Source organism: Strongylocentrotus purpuratus, unplaced genomic scaffold (assembly GCF_000002235.5).
Source record: "Strongylocentrotus purpuratus isolate Spur 01 unplaced genomic scaffold, Spur_5.0 spur5_scaffold_20, whole genome shotgun sequence".
NCBI lineage: Eukaryota > Metazoa > Echinodermata > Echinoidea > Camarodonta > Strongylocentrotidae > Strongylocentrotus > Strongylocentrotus purpuratus.
The window spans coordinates 16,576,024-16,597,757 of record NW_022145606.1 but is presented as its reverse complement, the minus strand read 5'-3'; the positions used below and the strand labels follow the sequence as shown (position 1 = coordinate 16,597,757).

General features: G+C 38.6%; 1 protein-coding gene across 3 annotated transcripts in view; it reads left to right on the top strand.

Moving 5' to 3' along the window:
* The first annotated feature begins 4,793 nt into the window (after positions 1 to 4,793).
* Positions 4,794 to 21,734, top strand: part of LOC100888014 (prolyl 3-hydroxylase 1) — a 56,586-nt gene continuing 39,645 nt past the window's right edge. For 2 of the 3 annotated variants that reach the window (XM_030992876.1, XM_030992875.1), the window contains exons 1-5: positions 4,794 to 5,535; positions 9,761 to 9,913; positions 10,832 to 11,003; positions 18,646 to 18,771; positions 19,304 to 19,527. In XM_030992876.1, the coding sequence (XP_030848736.1) occupies positions 5,071 to 5,535; positions 9,761 to 9,913; positions 10,832 to 11,003; positions 18,646 to 18,771; positions 19,304 to 19,527 (1,140 nt within the window). In that variant the 5' untranslated portion in view covers positions 4,794 to 5,070. The remainder of the gene's footprint in view (positions 5,536 to 9,760; positions 9,914 to 10,831; positions 11,004 to 18,645; positions 18,772 to 19,303; positions 19,528 to 21,734) is intronic. The other variant, XM_030992874.1, reaches the window with a different exon arrangement.

The window sequence follows — 21,734 nt, the reverse complement described above, 5'->3', positions numbered from 1 at the left end:
ATTTTAGTTTTAAAATGGAAGTACACGTAGACCCTATGTTGAGGGTCACATGTGTCTCATGTAAGCATACAGACCAAAAAGATGGATAAGCGTTAAAGAAAACACAGTGCGTTCTCGAATCCAAAATCATACCTCACACACACACTCTCACCATACCGCAAATGGTCCGTCGTGGGGAGCTAGCCGGCTGAGAGTTTGCAGCGATACCAACGCAGCTTCGGAGCTCCGCAGCGCGCCATTTTAGCGGGACTCGGAAAGGTTCGCGGTGGGAAGGCAGCGGCCTAGCTTTTTGCCCAAACAACGCTAGATCGGCTGCTGGCAAAATGAAAATAACTACGATCGAGAACATCGTCGGTTTCTTAACTTTTCAGTGAGATAATTCTGAATGCTAATTGAGACTATATAATAAATTAAATCGACAAAGAAACCTCGGTAGAACTCTTATAACTATACAAAAGCTTGTTTATTTCTTCATTTGACATTTTGTTTTTGACCATTTTTTCGTGCGCGAGTCAATGCAAACTATGTATTACCAAACTTTCAACACGCAAGGAACGGGGAACACTCGCGGACCTCGTATCAAATTCGTTGCAAAAAAAAAATCAAGGGTGATTTTGAAGCAGTGAAGAATATTGGCGCTGCAATGCGCAGAAATATACTTGAAAGAAACTTAAAAAATCATACCTGAATTTTCAGAAAATCGTATTTGTATTAGTGTACCTAGATGTGAATTGTTTATAAATCAGATTTTATGAAGATTTGTCGGGAAAAAATGTCAATTTTTTCCGTTTGGTGGTCATTTCTAGGCTAATATTTTAAAAGTTACTTCAGTTACGGTCCCGATGTTTCTCTTATCATACTCGCATGTTATTCCTACATAGATTAAACATAGGATGGTTAAGGGTAAGACCGGATAACATTATAAAAAAGATATATCCTTCCACCCTCCCATATCCAAGTTTTGGGCTGATTATTGCCGACCCACCGCAGCAAGGCCATTCAGATTTTCGTACGCGACCGAAGCGCCCTCTAGTGCCCCATGAATGTGCCTATCCATGCTGGGCTGAGCAAAATCCGATCTAAAGTAGAAATTATGGCCCATTAGACTAATATCACAACAAAGGCACTAAGAAGGTCTAGAAGTACTCTCCAGTATTACGTCATAATGTAAAATGCCTCATAGCTCAGTGATTGGACGAAAGTTTGAGGAGGAAATTCACTACAAACAGAGTATTACAAAAATACGCATGCGTGGGACTACATGAACACAGTCGCACGCACGTACTTACACATGCACAGCGCATTTCTCACTACAAACTGCAACTTTGAATGTCGTTCATGCATGGCCTATCATCAACACTGCATTGGCCAGTTACGTACACAACAATCATTCATATCGTTAAATCATTAATTCTTTCCTAGTCAGTTTTACTCACGGCTTTACACTCAGGCTTGGCTGTATCTGGTTATCATTATTACGCAATAAACTACGTTCACTTTTCGTGTGCCTTGAAGTTATTTGCATAATTGATTGACCAAATGGTCGTAGACTTGAATCTCCAGTCACTTTTCTGATTAAAATAGACTAACCATTTTCCGGTTAAATTATGTTCTCGGATGTTTTCATTGCGGATGTTTGTTTAAAAAAGGAAAAGGGCATGGGTTCTAGAACAGTTTTACGTGACATCCTTAGTTAGATGTATACATATAAATCAATGTACTCAAAATGAACTCCCATAATGCCGAGGAACGAAGAAGTCGAAAAGGTTTGAAAATAAATTAGACCAAACAATAAATAACTCAGTTTCCCACTCCAAAAATGGGTATAGTTTTGTTTAAAACTATATACACAAAGTGAGTCAAGAGGGATTGACATCAGTGGCGTAATTAGTAATAACATGAAATGAATAATTCAAGAAATAAAATGAATGAATAAATAAATAATCAACTCAAAGGAGTGCCATAATAGGGCTACTATCCACCCTTTGCCATGGAGGGGTAGACCCTACTCCCTCCATCGAAAACAATGAGGAGTCTTTGCATTCAATGAAGAAAGAAATCAAATATTATATTTGATTTCATTTAGAGCATTTAGTTTTTGTTACCCCAATTTATCCCTTCATAAAATTATTGCGGCTCTCCAATATCGAGGCAAGAGCCCATGTAACATTTTTTTCCCCTGGAAGAGCGGGCACCCCACCCCCCCCCCCCCCCCCACCCCAGTCATGGGCCCAGTGGCGGATTAAGAGGGTGGGGTGGCCCGGGCCCTTCCCCTGGCCAAAAAACAGATACATTTTTTGTTCAATAAAAAAGAAGAAGACTGCCCCTCCCCCTGGCGTGAGGGGGTAGGGCGGGTAGGATGTTGACTTATAAAATAGAACTCCTTACCCCCCCCCCCCCCCCCGCTTATTAGCCAGCTGGTTGATTCGGCACTAAACATTTTATAACGAATTGGGCCCCCTATTTGGCCCCCTCCCTTGGCGCTGGCTGGATCCGCCCCTGCCTCCCCCTTACATATCACCTACCCTCCGAATTCCATAGAAAAGATTTTGCCTCTCTGATTCTATATTGATTTTGGAACACATAATTAAAACTCTGCTCATGTACTTTTTATTGTTTAGTTAACATATCTTCTTTCATGAATAGTTAGAGCTACATTCAGATTGTGCTAAATCTGATATAGACTTAAATCTTCAAGGCTTCAACTACTCTTTCTTTATTTTGTTTACTTATTTCGGAATACCGCGGGATCCCCCCGCCCCCTTGAATTACAAAATGTCGAAGTGCTGCGCTGTGGAAAAATATTAGACCTATTGAATAAGCCTGTGGTTAAAGGAATGGGTTTGCTGATGTATACTCGGAAAATTCAACCATGTAGATATTAATAAAATATATACCCCTATAGACATAAGTATTTTTTTCTAAGCCAACTTTATGGAACTTTCCCCTTTTTAATATTTAAACATGTACCAATTTGAAACAATTTGAATCATGTGCACTGTATAAAATCAATTTTAAGGCTACATGGTGTGACGGTATACATCACAAAAGAAAGTGGCAAGGGTTGAACAAAAAGAACATACAAGGATATAAGGTCCCCTTTATATTTGTTCTTCTTTCTTCACTCCTTTTCTTTTTTCATTTTCTTCCCCATATACCTTATTTGTTTCATTTGTGGGGATGGAACCTTTTTTTTGTTGATAGGAGGAGCAGCCCTAAGGCCCCCTTACCAATAGATTGCATGACAAACTATGGCCAGGATCGATCGACCGAGGTCGAGGTTCCAGTTTTGTTCATTACATAGCAATTTTCGTATTAATATCAACATAACCTTTCCAGTAATTTATCTTTTTTTTTGCAAACCTAAATATAACTTTCCTTGGTTTTGATTTTGCTTCTAATGAAAGCAGATCAATCAGAGACTAGGGGCTACTGCTTTCAGAATTCGAATTTGAGATTTAGTTATGTTAATATTGATTTATTGATTTATTTATTTTCTTCTATCCATGCCGATCCTCCAAACACAGAGCTATGATAATGTGTCACTCAAAAGAGGGCGACAGACAACTAATATGCATTTGAAGTCAGTCATAAGAATAGGAAATGGGCATTTGTCGACGGAAAAGGGGCTCCGGCCCATCAGATTTTGAAAGGTATACAGAGGTGACAAGGGGCATTTATGAAAAAGGGATAGGGTCCTTTAATATTTGAAACGAAAACAGGCACGTATCATTGTTAAAAGGAAAATGATCAGAGGTGAAAAGAGGCACTTATCGCACCTGGAAAGGGGCAATGACCAGGTATAAAAAGGGGCACTTATGTGAATAAAAAGAGGCACTTATAATAAAGGAAAATGTGCATTAGTTGAAAGAAAATGGGCACCGATCAGATATATTGAAGGGCGTGTATCAGAGGTGAAGGGGGCACTTATCTGAAGTGAAAAGGATTAACTTCTCGTACCTGAATAGGGTAATTTACCAGAGAAGGGGCACTTATGAGAATGGGAAGTGGCTCTTTTTTAATGGGGCACTTATCATTTGGAAAAGGGGAACTTATTAGAAAGGAAAAGGGGTACATGTGAAAATCCGCGCTTATCCGAGATAAAATGGGGGTAGCCATAAAAAGGGAAGGGCCGCTTCTTACAAAGGAAAAGGGGCACTTGTCAAAGTAAAACAGGCACCTCTCAGATTTGAATAGCGCAATTATCAGAGGTGAAAGGGGCACGTATCAAAAGTGGAAGAGGCACTTCTCGTAAATGAAAATAGGCACTTCCTCATAGATTTAAAAAGGCAATTGTAAGAATGGAGAATGGACACTTATTGCAAATGAAAATGGGAACTTGTCGAAGGAAAAGGGGCACTTAACAGAGTTGTAACGTAGAAGGGGCACTATTCCTATGTAAAAATGGACACTTTTGGGTGCTTGAAAAAGTGTTGGGGGGGGGGGGGGGGACTGTGCCACCCTACCCCCCTCGGAGGGCCGCCTCTGCTGACAATCTTGGTAATAACGATGACGACGATGATGATATGGTGATGGCAATACCGTTGATAATGATGATGGTGCGGCCGGTGATATAAACAAAGTATTAGGTGCATTATAAATGTGAGCTATTATTATGATGATGATGATGGCAATGCCGATAATATTGATGATGTTGATGATTCACAGCATGGCGCCATATTTCTTAAATATCAACATCGTCCTCTTCATCATCACCGTCATCATCACCACCATCACCACCACCGCGATTAAATTTACTTTAACAGACTGGCGCACTAGACTAGCTTCAATCACTGCTACGTCAACAACTTTCTCTCCTGATTTCGTGGTTACGTGCATGTTTTAGATTGCCGCGGCAATACTACCGCATTAGACGAGGCCAAGCCAGCGGAGCCGGGGAAGTAACTCAGACCATTCCGTTCACAAGCTAAGTCATCGTGTCAATTCTGCTGCTGGAGCGAGACACCACAATTGGAGCTATGCTGTAAGCTCATTTTTATTTCGTGGACAGCATTCTGCCTTGTTTCTTGCCATTATTCTCTCAAGGAACCACTGCACCTGTGTTACACCATGGCTCAGATCATATCAATCACATCGCTTTTTGCTTTCATATTCATAAACTATCAGTTATGGCGATCAGTGGATTCGCAATTATACGCTCATCTCGGGGACTCATTTTTGGACCAAGAAGTTACGTATGACGAGCTCTACCAAAGCGGTATGCAATCCTACACAAACGAGGATTGGGCGTCTACAATATTCTTTTTTGAGAGAGCTCTACAAGAATTTGACTATTTTCGAGCCAGTCTAACAGAGTGTAGACTAAAATGTCAAAATGTCTCACATATTTCGTCATCAGGCAAAGACACGCTTTCGGAATTAAAAGTATTTGAAGCAGTTTTTAAAAAGGCAGATTGTACTCGGAGGTGCAAGCTCAAGAAGTTAGGAGGCCGAAGTGAAAGAATAGATGATGCAGTTACTGATAAGTTTTTGAGTATGACACCATACAGCTACCTCCAGTTCGCGTATTACAAAGTGAGTATATTAGCTTCTTTGTAATGATGATGATGATGATGATGATGATGATGATGATGATGATGATGATGATGATGCTAATGATGCATGGTGGTGATGATTGTAATGATGGTGGTGATGGTTGTGGTGATGATGATGATGGTGATGATTGTAATGATGGTGGTGGTGATGATGGTGATGGTGATGCTAATGATGCATGATGGTGATGATTGTAATGATGATGGTGATGGTTGTGGTGATGATGATGATGGTGATGATTGTAATGATGATGGTGATGGTTGTGGTGATGATGATGATGGTGATGATTGTAATGATGGTGTTGGTGATGATGCTAATGATGCATGATGGTGATGATTGTGATGATGGTGGTGATGGTTGTGGTGATGATGATGATGGTGATTGATTGTAATGATGGTGGTGGTGATGATGGTGATGATTATGATGATGATGGTGATGGTGGTGATGATGGTGAGGAACTGAAGATAGTAAGGGATGATGATTGAAAAGTAATTCCGAATGTTATGATGGCGTTGATGGAGATGATCATGATGCTAATGGTAATGTTGGCAATAGGCTTGATGGTGGTGGACTGGTGGTGGACTGGTGGTGGACTGATGGGGATGATGATGGTAATGATGGTGGTGGTGAGGAGGTGGAGGAGGATAATGATGAATGATGATGAACTTGAGGATGATATGGTGATGGTGGATTTTTTGTGAACTGGTGAATGATATAATGGGATGGCGATGCCCTTTATTGGTAATGATGATGCCATTTATTGGTAATGATGAAGGTGATGATGGTGATGATGACAATGACTATGTTGATTATGAATGATTATATATCTCAGAAATTTTAACTGAAGATACACATGGATGGATGATGAAGAATAATATATTAATAATGTTGATGGTGATTGATAATGGAAATTAAGGTTGTGATGATGGTGATGGATTGATTTTGATAATGGTGATGATCATGATGGGGATGATGTTGATAATGGTGATTATGGCCGTAATGAATGGTGGTGTAGGTTATGATCATGGTGTTGATACTGATAATGGTGGGGATTGTAAGCATGGGGATGATCATTTTATGTAATCATTGATGCAGATGGATTGGCAATCTTGTAGTTGTGGTGATGATAATGAACTGATGATGCTATTGAATATGATGGTGATAATGATGGTGATGGTGCTGATGAGGTGATTGTGGTGGTGATCATGAGATTAGGATGTTGATGGTAATTGTGATATTTATGTTAATGGGGGAGATGATGACCAATGATGATGATTATGATTCTGCTGATGGGGATGATGATGACAAGGAGGAGAATGATGATGATGGTGTTGTTTCATCATCTATCATGATGGATTATCCGTGATGATGATTACTATAAAGATGATGATCCAGTCATGAAATTGATCTTCCCCAAAGTTCCCCCGAATATTGTTTTCAAAATCATCACATTTGTTATCATATTGGCAAACTACATGACACATATTTCATTCAATTATCTCTAAGATTGAACACTCAACAAATAAAAGAAATGTCAGAATTCATAAGTTTCTTTCTGTAGAATGGTTGCTTACTAACAAGCATTTATGCTTTCTTAGAAGTCAGGTATAATAACCACCACTACTACTACTGTACCTCAAGAATTGGTTTCAGCTCCATTTCAGAATTTTGAGGCGGATGTACAAGTGACAGGATTTTAGATCTTGTTTAGCCCCCACGAGTGTTGCAACAGACTTGCAGTGGAAAAGGGCGAAAAGCCAGACAGGTTGCGAAACAAAAGTGTGTCTACTCCCAAAACACACCCAATGACCTTTCAGGTCAAAGGTCACAGGAGGATCCATTTGCAGGTGTCAAGTCTGTTGTCCATATGTTCATTGAGAAAAGAAATTGAGAGATTTGGGGAAATTGCTGGAGTCACTCTGGCAGTGTCATAAATAAATTCAGAGTATGCTATGAAATAACCATGATGAATGTACATTGTGCAAAATTTGTAATCACTTAATAATTATGTTCAATTTGTAAAAAAAAAAGTTGACATGTGAAAATAATCAGTAAACTTAAGATAGATTTTGCAATGGATCAAGATGAAATGATAAAATCCTTGTATTGTTTTTATTTTATTTTAAAATGGTAATTATGTAATCATCTGATCTGCATGCTGAGAAGTCCTGAGAATAAGAAATGTTTCACACATGTAACTTGATAGAAAAACTATAATATCCCTATCAGTAAAATAATAAAAGAATAAATAAACACCCTCCTAAAGATCTGGCTCTCAAATGAAGGTTTCCCAACAACAGATATTTTACATTAATTAATCAATGAATGATGGTAAGCTAATGCCTATACATACACACCTTTCTGTAATCCTCATATCATAGAATGAAAAAAATGAAACCAGGAGAGGAACTAACTTTAGCATCCTAGCAGGAGAAATAATACATTCACTATAGTCCAATAGTCCAGTTGTCCAATGCAGAAGTATTCATGAACATATTTCTAACATGGGGCTTTGAAAGTGTCACTGATGATAGACAGGGGTCATAGTTGTCATTTGACCTATGATCTTGAACCTTGAACCTTGAACCTACCAAGGTGAATGGGATATGGGGATGGAGAGTAGAGCAGTATTATATCTTCAGGGACTTGGCCCTGATATATTTCAGGATATGATCACATGACCCTGTATATGGTCATCACTATTCGTTTCAAGCCAGTGACTGTTCTTTCAGTGGGAAATGTATACAGTATACACAAGAGCCAGAGTTTTGGAAAGTTTTAAAGCTTGTACTGTGTACAACTAAAATTAGTTTTTGAGGTGGTGGTGGTGGTGGTGGGAGGTGTTGGTGGTGGTGGGGTAGTGGTGGGGTAGTGGTGGTGGGGGAGGAGGTGGAGGAGGTGGTGGAGGAGGAGGAGGAGGAGGAGGAGGAGGAGGAGGTGTGGGAGGTGGGAGGTGGGAGATGGGAGGTGGGAGGTGGGAGGAGGGAGGAGGGAGGAGGGGAGAGGGGAGGGGAGGAGGAGGAGGAGGAGGGGGGAGGGGAGGGGGAGGGAGAGGAGGAGGAGGAGGGGAAGGGGAGGGAGAGGAGGGGGAGGAGGGAGGGGAGGGGGAGGTGGGAGGTGGGAGGAGGGAGGAGGGGGAGGAGGAGAAGGGAGGAGGGAGGAGGGAGGAGGAGTAGGAGGGGAGGGGGAGGGGGAGGGAGAGGAGGAGGAGGGGGATGTGGGAGGTGGGAGGTGGGAGGAGGAGGAGGGGGAGGAGGAGGAGGAGAGAGGAGGGAGGAGGAGGAGAAGGAGGAGGGGGAGGGGAGGGGAGGGGAGGGGAGGGGGAAGGGAGGGGAGGGGGAGGGGGGAGGGGGGAAGGAGGAGATTAATCATTAGGATATATCTCATGTTTTATGTTTTAGCAGGAAATGTCAAAAGACATGACATGAAGGAAATATAATTGTGTCTATGTTTTCTGAAATTGCACATTAATTAGTTGATATATATGGGCTATTGGAAAATGAAGGAAAACAAATTAAAGAAAGGAGAGATAATTTATTTGTATAGGACATCATAGGAATGTATCAATGTAATGAAGGAATTTGAAATTTTCTTGACACCATTAGTAAACAGTCACAAACAAAGAAGTTGCTGTTACAAATATGAAGTTGCTTGCAGGCAGTGGTAGGGACTCACTGGTAGAAATAATAGGACATTGCATTCAACTGCAGTTCATTTTCTTCCTTGTGCATCCCTTAGTAGGTATTTAAATCATTTTGAATTCTAACGTAAATTGCATTCTGTTTTAGAAAGTTGTGTTTAATTCCATGATGGTGATTGAGAGGAGAGAAAGACATAATTTTCAGAGCAAACTGTTTAAAAGTTTTTTTTTAGTTTTCAAAGCACCGTTTTGCAGCCATGTAAAAATAATGAATCTGTTCTTGTTTAGCACATAACACATGATATAACCTCCCTAAGGGCTACCTTTAGCTCTGGCAGCCATTTAATATCACCTGGGTGGAGTGCGGCAAATGTAGATAAACGTCTTGCCAAAAGACGTTTATAAGTGTTGTGACAGGGAATCAAACCAGTTCCTTGTGTTTCATTGTCTTATCCACTGGACCATGACGTCTCTACGTTTAGAAGTAGAAGTAGAAGTTTATAATAGTGAACTTTTCACTAGATGTATTTTTAACACTTTAAAAACACTTTTTCTTTTCCCCCCCAGAGTGGTCTATATGAGCAGGCTGTTGCAGCAGCATATACTTACCTTCAATGGCATAATGATGACGATGTTATGCAGAACAATCTGGATTATTATAGGAACATGCATGGAATAGATGACAGCCAACTTTTCAACTTAGAAGAAAAATGGCATCATGTAAGTATCATGAGCCTTTCCTTATCAAGTTCATATCTTAATTACAGAATGGATTGGTTTAATTACATTCAAATTATGAATGTTTCTTTCATGAGCCTTTCCTTATCAAGTTCATATCTTAGTTAGAGAGTGGATTGGTTTAATTACATTCAAATTATGAATGTTTCTTTCATGAGCCTTTCCTTATCAAGTTCATACTTATTTAGAGAAAAGACCAATTTACTAACTTTTATAAATTAATGTTTTTTCTTTCCAGGGGATCCAGTGAAACAACTATTCCATTAACTTGTTATTAATGAATGAAGTACAATACTTTTTGTTTAAAATGTATGCATAAAATTCCAATGTGTCTATTCACAATGTGAATTTGAAGTTACTATGATGACTTTGGCAGTATGCAATGTGCTTTGAAAGCATATTACTTTTCATCTGGTTTTCAAAATTTAAGAAATATGTGTATAAATAGAGGAATAGACAAAGAATAATTTTCATGAGTTTAAAGTGTGCTTTTAGTGGCTGAACAGGACAAAATATGGCTTGTTTGATATCTAAAGCATACATGTGAGTGTGAATACGATCTATGAGCTTTTTAAAATTCCATTTATAAATGTAGAAATAGAGCGTACCTCTTGAATGAAATACCCTCTTATTCAAAATTTATTACATTATTCACATAATCAGCACTAAATATAATTTTATGAAATGAAGTGGCACAACACAGGTCAGCTTCTTATAGCATTATTAACTTGTCATATCGTCCTTGTTTTCACGAAGTGACGGTAGTGAGGAAAATCGTAACGCAAAGTGAATGCAATTTTTTTCACTACCGTCACTTCGTGAAAACGGACGACTGTGCAATGTTCACCTAGATGAACGATAATAATAATAATTATTTTTTGGTTTTTGTTTACTTGACAGAAATACTTTTTAGAGGGTTATGAAGCCCATCACAACGAGAAGTGGCATGATGTAATAAAAAGCATGGAGCTAGCCCTTACTGAATACTGGAAAGCGGATACCCAATGTAGAGCGCTTTGTGAAGGAAAATATGATAATCGGGAATTCATGGATCTTTATGAAGCAATTGCATGTAAGTACAAATATTTCTGTCATTGTTCACAAACCTAGAGGCCTACTGTGTTTCATTGCATTATATTTGATTAGACCTACTGTGAGTAAATAATAATTCATATCTACATTACATACTTTTTAATTGTTCCAACATTTTTATTTTTTATCTCAGTCTCTCCTGTCTATCATCTCTCTCTCTCTCTCTCTCTCTCTTTCTATCTCTCTATATATATATCTCTCTCTCTATCTCTATCTCTATCTCTCTCTTTCTCTTTATCACCATGAGCAGGTCTCACTTCCCTTTTAAATTGGTGTGAAATATTCTTATGTTTGAAATCAATCAAACTAATAATTGAGAAATACTTGCACTGAAAATAGATGTACAGTATTTACATTAATTAGTTATGGGGGTCGTCTGCTTATGCAGGATTAGTCCTTAAAGTGACATTATCAAAAATTGCTTAATTTTCTTGCGCAGTGCTCGTATATCTGAGATCTTGATCTGCTGTAGACCTGTGCTTTAATTGTGCTCATTTTTGATTTTCTGATACGAAGTTGACCTAAAACGTATACAATTGTCATAAATAAGCTTCCTGGTTTCTAGGGAAAGTGGGATACATTATTGGCCATATATTTTTGATCTTCTACGAATATCTACTTAAGGCCTAATAAGTTTGTTTCTCCAACGAACAAACAAAAACTGAAGCCGGCAAGAATGTAAAACTAGAAATCATTTTTCTGGCTTTAAAGTCCATATTAAGTCAGCCTCATTTTGGTCCATCTGTTCTTTTCTTAATATGTTCCTTGACCGTCCTTCATGAACCAGGTTGATCCCTACTCAATTCAATTTGCTCTCTGCAACTGTCATATATACCCATATAAGCACACATGTATTTTACTCCAGTCCCACCTATTAATGCACCTGTATGTAAACTTGATCACACGCAGGGTACTCCCAGCTGGGTCCCCTTTAGGCCTCGGTTCATACAACCAAACTTCATTATATAGCTATAAAGTAAAAAAGTAAAGAAAATTAGCCAAGCCTTTACTATTTAGGTATATTTTTTCTGGTCTTCAGTCTCTGCACATCACATTTAATGAAACGATGCGTCATGAAATGTGTGTTCAAGCATCATTTAAAATTAAAACTTGAAATAAAGAATAATGTGAACATATAGATCACAGTTAATCATAACAGGCCTAATACTTTGTTTCTAGGCGCAGTATATATTATTTCCCCTGTCATCAGATTCAGGCATACCCACACACAATGTATGCACATTATCCACTCCCTGGGGAGCATTATGCTTAGTATCATCCCCAAAATATAGGCCTACATTGTATAATACTGGACAGGGCATATGTTTGGGGGCACACTGATATTTGCCCCCCCCCCCCCCCCCCCCCCCCCCCCCGTTCTGCTATACAATGATTCTTTTTATAGACAGCGATTCTGTTCTTGACGTTTCTTTATACAAGTTAGTTTTGTATAAAATTTCTCTGGTCTGAATGAGCCCTAGTGCTATGGCCATGGCATGGGGGTCAGCCTGTGGTCAAACTCCATGGTATGGTGTGGAGATGTAATAGCCATATCCTTTCAAATATGTGGTGTATGTTGCATATTAACTTCCCAAGGACAAGTGCATTTCAAAGCGCTGGACCAATTAGAATCTGTATTGGATGTATGTGTAGGCGTACTACAACTTGTAACAAGTTTAACGTTGCTTCACTGAATTTCTTTTTAAAGACCCTTGAACTTTATGTTTCATAGTAAGTTATTATGGATGAACAGTGTACATATAGTAGTCCTATGTGATTCGTCATCTACTGTTTTTGGTCCAGAAATCCAATTTACCTACAAATAAAATTAACTGGTCATGTACTGTAGATGTATGATTTTGTCTATGATACTACCGGTAGATCCATTTTCATCAGTCAGTTTATTTTGGTAATGAATTTTTTTGGGGGCAAATATAATTGTTTATTTCATGGAAGAGTAAAATGTGATTTGAAGATGATGTCCTTATTCTTACACAAACAATTGGCATTATTGAGATTTGCAATTATATGAACTACTGGTATTTTTATGTTTTGTTCTATTTTTTTATATTTAAAACAAAAAGATCTTTATATCCCTCAGCAAATGCTTTGGTGTGCTTTCTCTGAAAACCTTCACCTTGTATCTTATTTTGAGTGTTACTGGAGGTTAAAGACCAGAGTTGTTATCATTCAATCTGCTGTCACATTTAAAAGAAACTAAAATAGAACTTGTCAGCTAAAGAGGTCATTTCCAGGAAGCTAGCTAGTTTTTCTTATCTGGACTTGAGTTCAAGGGTTGTACAAGTTGATTACTGAATTGAGTCACTACCAACAATGGGGACATGCAGGATTGCAAGTTCGTGTTTGTCAGAAGATAATTTGCTATAAAATATAATAAAGAAACATGTGTGGGAACCCACCCTGTTTTTATTGCAATTCGTAGTAGATTTACACGAGACTCTGTCATATGTGTTAGAACCAATCTCTCAAAAAGATTGGTAAATAAAGAGTTAAAATACCATAAAGTAAGCACAACAGATAATGACTTTTGAAGTTTTGAACCTCTTCATTTGTAAACATTTAGAAACATTTTAAGAAAAAAGGGAGAGTAGAGTAAGGTTTATCCTGATGTGAACATGCCCATAATTTGCCCATATTGATTCATAAAGTAAGCTGATTAGTCTGTATTGATTTAATTACTTCCACATTGCGCTTGTCTAGTCCTGATCGGCTATGGAGAGAGAGAGAGAGAGAGAGAGAGAGAGAGAGAGAGAGAGAGAGAGAGAGAAAAGAGAGAGACATACATGTAGAGAGAGAGAAAGAGAGAGAGAGAGAGAGAGAGAGAGAGACATGTAGAGAGAGAGAGAAAGAGAGAGATAAGTGCAGACAGACATACAGACAGACAGAGAGAAACAATATATGTTTAACATTGATATGTCTGTCAATAAAGTGAAATCAAGGCTAATTCTTGTTTAATATTTTCAGTAGAAAAATACACACGAAAGGGGAGTGATTGTCGGGGGGGGGGGGGCGAAACATAATAATTACTGTGTTTAATGTCAATTTCTTTTGTAGACAAATGATAATAAATCCAAGAAGAGTAGACAAAGAGCGGCACAAAATATGGGAAAAGAAAGATATGGAAATGTTCAGAGGGAAAGAGTAAAAAAGAAAGAACCAGATACCGAAAAGAAAAAGGGGGCTTCCAAAATAGAAGGAACCCCCAATCTAAGGTCTAAAAAGGGAGTGAAGTTTTCAGACTGTGCACCAAATGTTTCTAACGAGAGGGCTTTTTTCTGGCAATTTTCAGAGACCTATCAATTAGTATCAAGGGCACATTGACATTGACAAGTTGGGTTGATTTAATTGACAATGGAATTTCTTCCAAACCGTCCTAATTACTATAAACCACAATGCTAGAGTAGCAAACAATGCAAACTTATTAATGTCAGCCACATTTTTATTTTATGAACTGCTATGCCTGACCAGAGGGCATGGTGGGAGGGGGAGGGGGTGGGGGTGTAACTGATATATCCATTCTGTAATGCCTGTGACCCTAATTACCAACCACAATTACAGGAATTGTTTAATATCAAGCTAAGCTGATTAGAAATGTGATAAGCCATTTTTGTTTGGAGTAGTGGTGATTGATGGGTAATGTGACTTAGTAATGTCATTGTGCTGCATTGGTAAATGATTTTATATTTCTGCTAATTGGTTTAAAATACCTGTCACCAAGAAAAAGGAAAATACAGATTAATGATGTGTGCATGATTGTGAACTGGTTATTTGTCATCTTTTCACTTATCAAGCAATATTCTAGGGTTTGACATAGTTTGGTCTTTCTCTCTTTTTGTAAAGACATAAAGCTCTACATTTTCTATTTTAAATGTAAACAGAAATTGTGCCATGACAATCCTAGTTTAATAATTGTTGCTCTTTTTGTTGCAATTCATTTCTAGAATTATGGTTATTTTTTAATTCAAGGAATTTCTTTTCATGGAAACAGCAACTCCATCCCCTACCCCTTTCCATCCTTCATCTCATCAATTCTAAACCCCATTCCATATACTTGTTCCCATTCCGTCCTCTCTGAATCCCTGTATCCCCTACCAGTGACCAAAATCAACTCTTCACACCTCCAATTCTTCTATCATTCTTCCATCAGACTCCATTCATTCCTCCTCGTTTTCCTCCTTGTTTTCCTCCTTGTTTTCCTCCTCATATCCTCCTTCTTTCCTCCTCCTTGAATTCTCTCATTCCATCCTCAATTCCATTTCCTCCCACCCCACCCCTCCATCCTCCATCCCCATCTATTCCTCACCCCATTCCATACTTGTTCCCATTCCATCCTCCCTGAACCCCCCCCCCCTCATCCCTGTATCCCCTACCAGTGACCAAGGCCAAGTCCTCACAACCCAGTGACAATTCTCTATTGCAATATTTGGTAATGGTATTTGGATCTATACAATACTTAGCCATCTGGTCAATCAATGTAGGCCTACCCTAGCCAACTAGTCTGCCTGCACAGGCTCAGTTTTTTTTTCCACTCGATAAAAATCCCTAGAATGACAGGGAAAAAATTACTTTAACAATATTTGGGCTACTTTTCAAGCTTGCTTCCATGAAAATAACATCCTTTAATTTGTTTTGCATTGAACTCTATGCAAAATTTGGGGGCTCTTTTATGACTTTCAGGGGCTCTTTTGGGCATTTCGGGGGCTAATTAGCTCTGAGCCCCCATGTATTTTTTTCCCTGCCCTAGAAGCTTTGAGATGATTGACAGGTGATCCTATGTTTGCCCCAGAGATCGTTGTAGCAGGCTTCATTTCATATTTAAGCTATACATGTAGTTAAAGGATTAGGGTAAGGGCCATTGTTGGATCCAGGGTCGAAGTTGATTAGACTTTGGTAACAGAGACATGTGGCGCATCTTCATCATCTCGAGATTGCCAAATAGCCTGCTATTTCTGATTTGGGAAATAATCCTGAAGTTACAAATCGCGTCTTCATCAGCTCGAGATTCGACCTCAAAACTTGAAACTCGACCTTGAGAAATTAGCTCGAGATATTTTGCTCAGCGTCAGCGCATAGTGCGAGTCTTCGGTCTGGTGAAGACGCAAGGGACAAATAGCTGGATATTTTGCCAAATAGTGGAATATTTTGCAAACTATCCCAAGATATCCTGACGAAATATCCTTCTAATTACTACTTTGGTCTAATGAAGACGCAAGTTAGCTGGATAGTTTGCGGATCAGGATAGTTCAAATATCTGGATATTTGGCAATCTCAAGATAGTGAAGAGTCTGAAGACAGGCCTATAGTGAGTGAGCCTAAACAGATACACCCCTTGACAGTCTTTACCTCGTTATATTTCTAGAGGGCAAACAAATCCAGGTCAGAAGTAGCCTGCATGTTCAACAGGTTGATTTCTTTGCCCTCTTCCTCTAATTTAATTCGAAAGTGTTACTTCCTATTTCCTCTACAAGATAAACTTGATAAAGTGAGTATTCAGAGAAAAACTCCAGGTTCTCTCTTCGCAGTAGATTTTGGCTAGGAGTCAATATACTGTATCTTCATCTTCACATTGTTTTGTTTTTAGATAATCGCAAAAGCTTGATATCTATCCTAAAAGATTACTGTCTGAATTGTAAAGTTTAATAAGTGGTAATGATGCATGATCATATCATATTCTTAGGATATGAAAATGGAACTTGCCAAATCAATAACCCCACTTCAAAAACATGTAATGCCTTGCACAGAAGTATAAAGCGATATACAACAAAAAGTCTATTATATCACGACGATTGTCAGTACTTGTTTCTTTTTATTGATGCTGTGAACTAGCTGGATTCTACTGTAGCCGTGGCAAAGGCCGTAGGTCAGTTCGTGTTTTTGGTGTCAGTTCTATCAGTCTACACCTGTTGCAAAGCTTAATGCCCAAAAAAGATTAATATTGATATTACTGTGACAGGTTTTCATGTTCTGTCTGGTTTAGATTGGAAGGAAATGCACTGTTTACAAGATGACTGTGGCTCGTGAGTCTGATCCAAAAAGTAATCATGCTAACCATTTTTTACGGATTTGTGACAAGTTATCTATTTTGTCATATTTACTGTTCACTGTTGAATTTCCATTTTTTTTTTACATTGTTGGCATCAGTAGGATAAATGTCTTTTGTTGTTGTTGAAGTTTTTTTACTCTTAATAATTATGTATCAACTTTGTGTTGGAAGAGCCAACACTTTAGCTTATTATAGATATTGTACCATCAAATCTCTATTTGTGATAACCAATGTTTACTTTCTATTTGATAGTTTTTACACCTATGACAGCGTGGGATAAATGTCCTTTTCTGTTGATGTTTGTTTGTTAATGTAGTTCATTATACACCCAGGCTGTACCAGAAGAGCCAATGTTAAAGCTGGTGTTTCAGACATATTGTACTTTTCCTTATTTACAGATCTTTATTTGTGATGATTACTGTTTTATACTTCCATTTGATAGTGTTAAGGCGAGGCGTCAAAAATAAATATACCAGCCAGCGGCAGCTAACTGCACTTGTGCGTCCTGGCTGCATTTTTTAAATTAGCTCAGCCGGCTACCGCTGGCGGTAGGACCCTCAATTAACTCATGATGTCATCATAATGGTCTCCGAACAAAAGCATGCGCCGGCTGCCGCCTTTCGAATGGAAACCGAGCCTCAGATCCCAGCCTGGCGCAAGCCGGCTGGGCTAATAAGTGAAAAATAATTGCCCCAGCCAGGCTTCGGCCGTAATTACAGCCTCGATGCGCCAATACGTGAGGCGGCAGCCTGCTGGTATCGATATTTTTGACGCCTCGCCTAAGCTGGTGGCAGTGGATGGATAAATTTTGCCTTCTTTTATTTTGTTTCTCATTAAGTTACCTTGATTATAGACCATTACCCATCAATATTATATTCCATGGGCCAATGTTAGAGCTGGTTTATCAGAAATGATGTTCTTTTCATATGTTAATTACTTTATTTTATGTAAATTTCTGTTTACCTTCATGTGATTTTTTAACTGGTGGCAGTGGTGGGATAAATTTTGCTCTCTTTTGTTTTTTTTTCTTATTCCAGGTGTTATTCACTATCCATCAACATTATATCGCAAGGGCCAATGTTACTGAAGGGCTGGTATTCTAGAAATAATGTACTTTTCAAATCTTTATTCGAGATAGTTAATGATGTAAACTTTCTATTTGATAGTTATAAGCTTTTGGCTGCGGTGGGATAATTTTTGTTTTCATTCTAATGTTAGATCGTTATGTATCAACATTGTACTGTAAGAACCAATGTTAAAGCTGATATTTCAGAAATATTGTACTTTTCAGATCTATATTTGTGATGATTAATTACTGTTTTCTTTCATTTGATGGTCTTTAGCTGGTGGCAGCAGTGGGATCAAATCTGCTTTCTTTTCTTTTTTTTCTTATTATAAATCGTTATTCATCAACATTATATTGCAATGTTAGAGCTGGCATGCCAGAAAAATTGTACTTTTTTTGGGGTTATATTTACTTTTTATTCCATGTGATTTTTTAAGCTGATGGCAGCGGTTGGATAACTTTCACCTTGTTTTATTTTGTTTCTCATTTCAGATCATTATGCATCCACATTATACTGCAAGAGCCAATGTGAAAGCTGGTTATCTCGAATCAACAGCAAGCTAGTGGAGGATTATCTTTCAAGTCACTTTCATTTCTTACAGTTCGCATATTACAATGGTAAGAAAAGCCAACGTATGATTTCCTTTGCCATAAGACATGTCAAAACAGTATTTGTTTGCAAAATGAACAAATTATCTTTTTTCATTATTTTGGTAAAAAAAGTCTGAAATCAAATTCCACATCTGCATTATTTTGATTTGCAAAACAGTCAAAGATGAAATTCGCAAACATTTTTACACACACGTTATCAAAACTCCCCTTAAAATTATTTTAGCTAAAGAAAAGTGAAAGAAAATAAGTGCAGTCTTACCTTAATTGAAATGAAAATGAAGAATGTTTGAAAACTTAGATTATTTGCTTATAAATATCATTTTAAAATGGTTGTCACTGACAGGTGGCTACCTCATCAACTCATCTCTCAATTAACATAAGAAAAAGAGGATCATGGGGGACCAATGGTTACCGATTAGGCATTGTTTTCTATAGAGGGAGCACGTAGCTACAAGTAGGACAGTGAGGCTTTACAGGTTAATAAGGAGGTCAGTCCTGTGCTAATTTCTACTGCTATCTCTCTCTTTCTTTCCATCAGTCGATGATGTCCAGAATGCGGTCAAGAACGCTCTCTCATTCCTGATCCTCAAGCCTGAAGACGAGGTGATGCACCAGAACATTGCCTTCTACAAGGGCATGAAAGACCCCGCCCTGGAGTTTACCCCCCGGACCGACGTGGAGAGGTACCATCAGCTCGTCCAGATGGAAAACAAGATGCTACAGTACGCCAAGAAGAACTTCTGGGAGGAGGATGCGGAAGAGGTAATAAAACGTTTGGACGGGATGTTGAATAAGTTTGATGTTGATGAGGGGTACCAGGGTGATGAGGATGAGGAGGAGGAGGAGGAACCGGAGGATGAGATGGAGGGGGATGAGGTAGATGGGAGAGAGGAGTTCCTCCGGAAGCATGGGTATAAGAGTCGGAACGATCTCGGGAGGAAAGATATTTTCCTTAAGGCGGAGCATGTTCTGAACGATGCGAAGAAGTATGCGGAGGAGGCGAGGCGGTACCGACAAATCATCCAAGACGTTGATCGACCGAAAGCGCAGCTATTGAAGAATGTCCTAGGGAACGGGCTTGGGACAGGGTCAGGGAAAGAGGTTAATGAAACCAAAGAGAACATTGAAGATGATGAAATGGGTGCGGAAGTGCTCCCCCGGGCCTCCGAGATAAGTGAATTGCCTTTAGATGGGGCCAGTGCTGGGACAGTACACGACCACTAGTACTTACAAACTCATTCCACTTTCCGTCTTTGGTAAAAGCAAATTGAACAGTTACTCCATAGAATTCTCACTTCACCTTCACAGTATACATGTATGTGTCTGTATTTCTGCAAGGTAGTTTCTTCATTCTGTTTCAGGAAAGTAACTTCTGGAAGTGAAACAATTATACCTTTTTTCATTGAGTTGAGATCTGATTTACATTTAGCATTGCTTGGTGCAGAACTCTTTCTTTTCTTCATAGTAATGTGTGTTCTGGCACAAAACAAGTGTGTTCAAGAGTTTCTTTAAAATAAGTCAGGACACTGATATCAGTAAATCCTTTCCAAACTTTCTTTTTGGTGCTATTTTATGTTGATTGTTGGTGTGGTTGCATATATGTGTTGAAGTAAGAATTGATTATTGCTTTTTGTGTTTGTGCATTCACAGGTTTGATGCTTTTCTCTTAAATTTTAATGTTTAAAAATGTTTGACTTACTTGTCCATCTTTAAAAATCATGGTCAAATGAATTGATCTAGATTAATGATTTTCAGAAGTAAAATCATGATTTGAAACAGTTTACAATTAATTATCAATAGTAATGTGATTTCCAAGACAACACTAATTAAAGGCTTATGTTTTATTTTGGCTGATATCAATAGATTATCAAACAATTAACGAACAAGCGAGTGAATCTCAGATAGAGACAGCTTAACCAGATGTGGCGTATATAGGAAATATATTGTCATGGCAGTTGCATGTCATATGCATCCTTCAAACTGACCCTCAAACACACAAATATCTTTAGAAGGAAATCCTCTATTGCTGGACCACAAAATGTGTTCCCACCCATTGTTCTGGTACCAACATCCTTCCTCAGTCCTGAATAAAAATATGTTGAATTGCCGTTTGGTCTAGAACCAGTTCGTCTAATACTCAATTAGTCTATTCCCATGTGGTCCACACCCAGCTCATCTACTATCCACATTAAGGCTGCGACGAGTAGTCGAATGCTTGAGTACCCTCACGGTTGACAACTACTCGGGTATGATTTCTCGTACCCGAATATTCGGCCGCAAAAAAAAAAAAAAAAAAAAAATCTGTCCAGGCCGACGCTTACCCGTGCCAGGGAGAGAGGCAGCCGCTCGCATAGTACCGTCGGTAAAAATGTTCCCAAACTCAAGCACAGTCGTCAAACTCACCACTCAGAAACTGGAACCAAATTTCCAGATTTCTGTTTGGACTTGGAGGAAAATGGATTATTCTGCCATCTTTGGTTTTTAAAACAGCATTGTTTACTGTTATTATTATTATTAAATCAGCGCCTTCAACTGCAACTCAAAGTAAAATTGCATGCGTTTTCGGCGACAGACCTGGGATACTGATCCATTGGTATGGTGGTGGCAAAAAACAAAAAAAAAATCCAAAAAAAAAATCAAAAATTCAAAAAAATTCAAACAAATTATAAAAAACATGGCGTCCGAATATTCAAGTATTCGCTTGTAAGCCTGGGAGTGTACTCGGGTACCTCATTACATTGTTGTGCACAGTCTTAATCCACATGGTCTAATAATCATTCCATCTACTTATCATTTGGTCTAATGACCATGAAGGCTAATAGTTATTTGGTCTAATCTCCAATTAGTCTACTAACCATTTGGTCTATTGTTCATTTAGTCTAATCACCTGTTAGTCTAATTCCCAGTTTGTCTAATGGCCATTTCGTCTACCATCCATGATGTCTACTAATTATTTGATAATTATAATT